Source organism: Rhinopithecus bieti, unplaced genomic scaffold, assembly GCF_001698545.2.
Source record: "Rhinopithecus bieti isolate Rb0 unplaced genomic scaffold, ASM169854v2 scaffold_13348, whole genome shotgun sequence".
NCBI classification, from domain to species: domain Eukaryota; kingdom Metazoa; phylum Chordata; class Mammalia; order Primates; family Cercopithecidae; genus Rhinopithecus; species Rhinopithecus bieti.
In genome coordinates, this window is record NW_016808764.1 from 6,622,058 (window position 1) to 6,627,881 (window position 5,824).

Consider the following 5,824-nt stretch of genomic DNA (forward strand, 5'->3'; position numbering starts at 1 on the left):
CCCCCCCCCACTCTGTTGCCCAGGCTGGAGTGCAGTGGCACAATCTTGGCTCACTGCAACCTCTGCCTCCTAGGTTCAAGTGATTCTCGTGCCCCAGCCTCCCAAGTAGCTGGGACTACAGGCATGTGCCACCACACTCGGCTAATTTTTGTATTTTTAAGAGAGACGGAATTCCTCTGTGTTGGCCAGGCTGGTCTCGAACTCCTGATCTCAAGTGATCTGCCCGCCTCAGCCTCCCAAAGTGCTGGGATACAGGCGTGAGCCACTGTGCCCGGCCTGGATGTTTTCATTTCACCGAAAAATAGGATTCCTGGGTCCTAGGAGAGTTCCAGTTTATGTTCTTTCCTCACTAACACTTGATATCATTGGTTTTAGTTTTCTAAAATTTTAGCAACTCTGGTAGGTATGTGATATGGTTAGGCTTTGTGTCCCCACCCAAATCTCATCTTGAATTGTAATCCTCATAATCCACATGTGCCAAGGGAGAGGTCAGGTGGAGGCAATTGAATCCTGGGGGCCATTTCCCCCATGTTGTTCTCGTGTTGGTGAGTGAGTTCTCATGCGATCTGATGGTTTTATAAGGGGCTTGTCCCCCTTCGCTCAGCACTTCAAGAAAATTGGCTGTTAGTCAATTAAATCTCTTTCCTTTATAAATTACCCAATCTCAGGCAGGTCTTTATAGCAGTATGAAAGCAGACTAATACAGTATGGAATTATTTCAAATTTTGAAAAGAAACAGTTTCCTTAGGAGAAACACTCATCACATTCACAGCACACAAAAGAATGTCTACATAGTGTATCTGTTTATTTGCTTACATTTTCATTTTCTGTCACTGTTATTAGAATCAAATTTTAAAGGAAGCATCTGTGGCAGCATCAATAAATGCATATGAATGTATGAATGAAGGAAGGAAGAAACGGGTAGCATGTACCCAGCTAAGGTGTCAGATCAGCCCAGGGTTGGATCCTAAGGCCCAAGTTATTAACTTCTGCCATGTACTTTTTTTTTTTTTTTTAAAGAGAAGGAGGGTCTTGCTCTCTTGCCCAGGCTGGAGTGTAGTGATGCAACCATGCTCACACGTAGCCTTGAATTCCTGGGCTCAAGTGATCTTCCCACTTCAATCTCCTGAGTAGCTGGGACTGCAGGCATGTGCCATCACACCTGGCTAATTTTTTGTTTTTGTAGAAATGGGGGTCTTACTATATTGCCCAGGCTGATCTTGAACTCCTCGCCTCGAGCGAGCCTCCCATCTTGGCCTCTCAAAGTGTTGGGGCTACAGGTGTGAGACACTGTACCTGGCCTGCAATACACAACAGAGAAAGCAACTTTTACAGAAAGAGTTCTCTTGAACTAAAACCGATTCTGTGAAGAAAGAATCTCTTGAAGAAGAAAGAGAAATGCAGAGCCAAAGGCTTACGAAGGCCTAAGGCCTGTTTGGGAGTGGGGGTGCGCCCTGAGTGCTGAGAATGTACATAGTACGTGCGCATGTGGGTGGGTGGGAGGAGGGGGCTTAGCTGGAGATCACCTTGGACAAGTAGTAATAACAATCATGCAAAAGCTTATGCTGCTTGCTATGTTCCAGGTGGTAGTAAGATCTCTAGACAGGTTCATTCATTTATGCTTCCCAACAGTCTTATAAGCAGGGCACTAGCACTATCAGCATTTTACAGATAGGGAAACTGAAGCACAAAAAGATCAGATTAGCCGGGCATGGTGGTGTGCACCTGTAGTCCCAGCAATTTGGGAGGCTGAGGCAGGAGGATCATTTGAGACCAGGAATTTGAACCAGCCTGGGCAACGTAACAAGAAGCCCTCTCTACAAAAAAAATTTTAAAAATTCACTGGGCAGGCCTGGCACAGTAGCTTGTGCCTGTAATCCCAGCACTTTGGGAGGCCAAGGGAGGTAGATCACCTGAGGTCAGGAATTCAAGATCAACCTGGCCACCATGGTGAAACCCCGTCTCTATTAAAAATACAAACAATTAGCCGGGCGTAGGGGTGCACACCTGTAGTCCCAGTTACTCGGGAGGTTGAGACAGGAGAATAGCTTAAACCCAGGAGGCAGAGGTTGCAGTGAGCCGAGATTGTGCCACTGCACTCCAGCCCGGGTGAAAAGAGCAAAACGCCATCTCCAAAAAAAAAAAAAAAAATTGGCATAGTTGCATGCACCTGTAGTCCCAGCTACTCAGGAAGCTGAGGCAGGAGAATCACTTGAGCCGAGGAAGTCGAGGCTCCAGTGAGTTATAATCATGCCACTCCACTCCAGCCTGGGTGACAGAGCAAAACCCTGTCTCTTAAAAAACAAAAGAAAATAAAAAACCCTTAAATAACTTGCTCAAAGTCCCACAGCTTAGAGCCCAGGAAGTTTATCCAAGTCTACCTTTTACCACTGCCCTGCACTGCCGGGCTATGAAGGGCATGTTTATTGATTAGGAAATTATGTAAGCTTCTGTGAGATATAGCTCCCAAAATATAGTGACTTAAACAAGGCAGAAATTAGGTTTTTCTCTCAGGGGTCAGCCCAAAGGGACAAAATTCAAGGCTGGTAGGGTGGTTTTGTCCTTTCCACGTGTGGCTGTAAGTTTGGGTCCAAGGTGGTCACTTCCAGTTCCCACTATCTTTGAACCAGTGGGAAGAGGGAAAGGCGCAAGGAAGTATGCATTTCCATTTGAAGGGAATGGCCCTGGAGCACACACATCCCATTGGCTGCAACTCAGCACCATGGCCGCACCAAGCTGCAAGAGATGCTGGGAAATGTGGCCTCTATCTGGATAGCCATGCTCTCTGCTAAAACTCGAGGGTTTGACTATTAAAGGGAAGAATGGATATTGGTGGGAAACCAGCAGTCTCTGCCACAACTTGCGAACTGTCCATTGGGCTTTGAACTTTATTCTGTCAGTGATGAGGAGCTGACCATGGTCTCTAAGCAGGGAGGTTTCACGTCCAGACTTGGGTTTTTGATCACTGCAGAAGCATGCTTGGAGATTAAAAGTGGTGAGAAAGAAAAGTCAGGAGCCCTGTTTAGATGATGTGTCTGTCACTTTGTTTTCCCATCTCTGGAGTCCCTGCCACAGGCAGGAGCCTGTAGGTTGGGTTCCCAGGCAGGCCCAAATGGAGGTTTGCAGGCAGGGTGAGTGTGCATAGGGCTGCAAAGGGAGCAGTCAGCTGTCTTTGTCCTTCGTTCCTTCCACAACTATTTGTCCAGCACCATGTCTGGGCACAGGGCTCCAGCAATGGTCCCAACAGGTACAATGACCTCTGGGGACCAAGTTCAGTTCCTGTTGAGTTCTCCAGTGCCTCTCGATGTAGGATGAACCCTTGGCATGGTCCGCTGATGTTGGCTCCTTCTGTTGTTTCTCTTGGCTCCAGGATCCCCGGAGCAAACACAAGTTTAAGATCCACACGTACTCCAGTCCCACGTTTTGTGACCACTGTGGGTCATTGCTGTATGGACTCATCCACCAGGGGATGAAATGTGACAGTAAGTACTTTTTCTCTCTGGGGGCATCTGCTGATGGCAGAAGCAATGGGAAGGGGCTGCTTCCTCTTGGTTTGGGGTCCAGGTGTGCCACACATTCCCTCCATCCTGGTTGGGGCTGGTGTCCCAGTTGTCTGTTGCTGCATAACGATCCTCCCACCCCAAAACACTGTGGCTGAAGACAATTAACATTTTTTTAGCTCATGACTCTGCAAGGCAGTCCTTTGAATCTGTGCTGGCCTCAGATAATGTCATGCATGTCCATAAAGCATGAACTCATGCTTCATGGTGGATTAGGAGGTGGAGGTAGGCTGGGAGCTGTCTGGGCCTCGGTGGCCTCACTCACATGTCCGGCAGGACGGCTGGCTGTCATCTGGGTGATGGAGATGACCAGGCCACGTGTCTTTCCTTCTCAGTAGGCTAGGCTGGATTTGCATGCATGGAGGTCACAGGGTCCTGAGTTCCTCAGGAGGGCAAGCCCCATTGGCAGACACACTTCAAGTCTCTACTTGTGTCTGTTTGCTCCTGATCCACTGGTCAAAGCAAGTGGCATGTGAGATGCACAGTCACAGTGTGGGAAGGGACAGTCCATGGCTGTTGACACCTGGAGGCATGAACAAATTATGGGCATTTCGGCAGCCATGCATCACCACTGTTTTCAGCATTGAGACGTGGGGCTGATGCATTCTTTGCATGGAGAAGACCTGTGGCCCTGCAGCACCCACAAGTTTGTGCTGGAGGAGGAAAGAGCATCATTCTCTGGCCAGGATGTGGTAGGAAAGGCAAATGGGGTGGGATTCCTCTTTATGAGGCCAAGGCCCAGATGGCTTGTGGGGCAGGGGAGCAGATAGGCTTTGAGAGCTATGGCCACAAAGCTACAGGGAGGCTGGAGGTGCTAGTGGCGCCCACAGGCCTGTTGGTCTGCAGCAGGCTGGGCAGTCATGAGGCTGGTGCTACCCCTATCACAAGGGTCCTAAGGCTCAGAGGACAGAGGGAGAAAATCACAGGGCAGAGAGTGATAGAGAGGAGTGTGAGGGTGAATAAGGGTGGTAGAGGGCAAGAGAGACAATAAGAAACACACACGCATAGACAGAGACAGATGCAGGGGAAAGATGGACACATGCAACCCTAACACAGGGAGGAATGTGGGGTGTGGAAGCTGCAGAGAAACTCAGCTAGAGAGAGATTCAGGCAAAAGGAGGGACAGGCAGACACACAGACCAACAGATAAGCCAGGTGCGGTGGTTCACTCCTGTAATCCTAACACTTTGGGAGGCTGAGGCGGGTGGATCACCTGAGGTCAGGAGTTCGAGATCAGCTTGGCCAACATGGCAAAACCCCATCTCTACTAAAAATACAAAAATTAGCTGGGAGAGATGGTGGACGCCTGTAATCCCAGCTACTCGGGAGACTGAGGCAGGAGAATCGCTTGAACATGGGAAGGGGAGGTTGCAGAGAGCCGAGATCACGCCACTGCACTCCAGCCTGGGTGACAGAGCTAGACTCTCAAAGAAGAAGAAAAAAAGATAAAATGATTGGTATGGACACCGACAGAGATGCCATCACACAAGGCTCATGCAGAGGTGTAGAGATGGAGAGACCAGAGACAGAGACAGAAGCACACATGGAGAGCCACAGAGGAGAGAGAGAGAGGCAGAGAGACACAGCTGGAGAAGAGGAGAGACAAAGAGGCCAGAGGCAAGTGCAGAGAGTGGAACAGACCAATTCACAAATGTGGCCAAGGCAGTAAGACACGTGCAGAAGTGGGACAGCAGAGATAAGAGACATGCAGCAATGTGGGAACAGTGAGACAGACATAGAAACATGGTGAGAGCTGCAGGGGGACAGTGAGGCTGGAGCCTTCTGCCTACAGGACACCAGCTCCTCTTACCACACATGGGGCCCTAATGTAGGGGCAGTGCCCCTGCCTCGAAGACAGTGGTGGGTGGGAGCTCAGCCTGGTGCTTGGGTCCCAGAGGGCTCTCCCTTCCCTCCCCACAACTCATTTCCAGTTTTTGTAATAGGCCTGCCTCCTCCTGGGAATTGGGTGGTCTGAGAAGGGTCCCTTGCCCCCAGATACCTTGAAATTGGGGCCCATGGGGTGACTTGGCCTCTCCTGCCTTCTCCAACTGGAACTAGTGTCCCCCTGGAGAATCCTGGGTTCCTGGCACACCTTCCTGAAGCGGGGCATTATTGCTCAGGACCTAGGGGAAATCACCCACCACATTGAAATAGACACAGATACTGTACGGAGGAATGCACAGAGGGAGTGGATATCCTATAACATGAGAGACGGCTGCAGGCCAAATTCAGCTGACAGGCACATTTCATCCACCTTGCCGGAG

General features: G+C 49.8%; 1 protein-coding gene across 1 annotated transcript in view; it reads left to right on the forward strand.

Annotated features, from left to right (window-relative positions):
- The window catches only part of PRKCB (protein kinase C beta), a 397,470-nt gene that overhangs the window by 196,838 nt on the left and 194,808 nt on the right, over positions 1-5,824 (forward strand). Inside the window, exons 4-5 of the mRNA XM_017887175.1 lie at positions 3,371-3,482; positions 4,027-4,050. Coding sequence (XP_017742664.1) covers positions 3,371-3,482; positions 4,027-4,050 — 136 coding nt within the window. The remainder of the gene's footprint in view (positions 1-3,370; positions 3,483-4,026; positions 4,051-5,824) is intronic.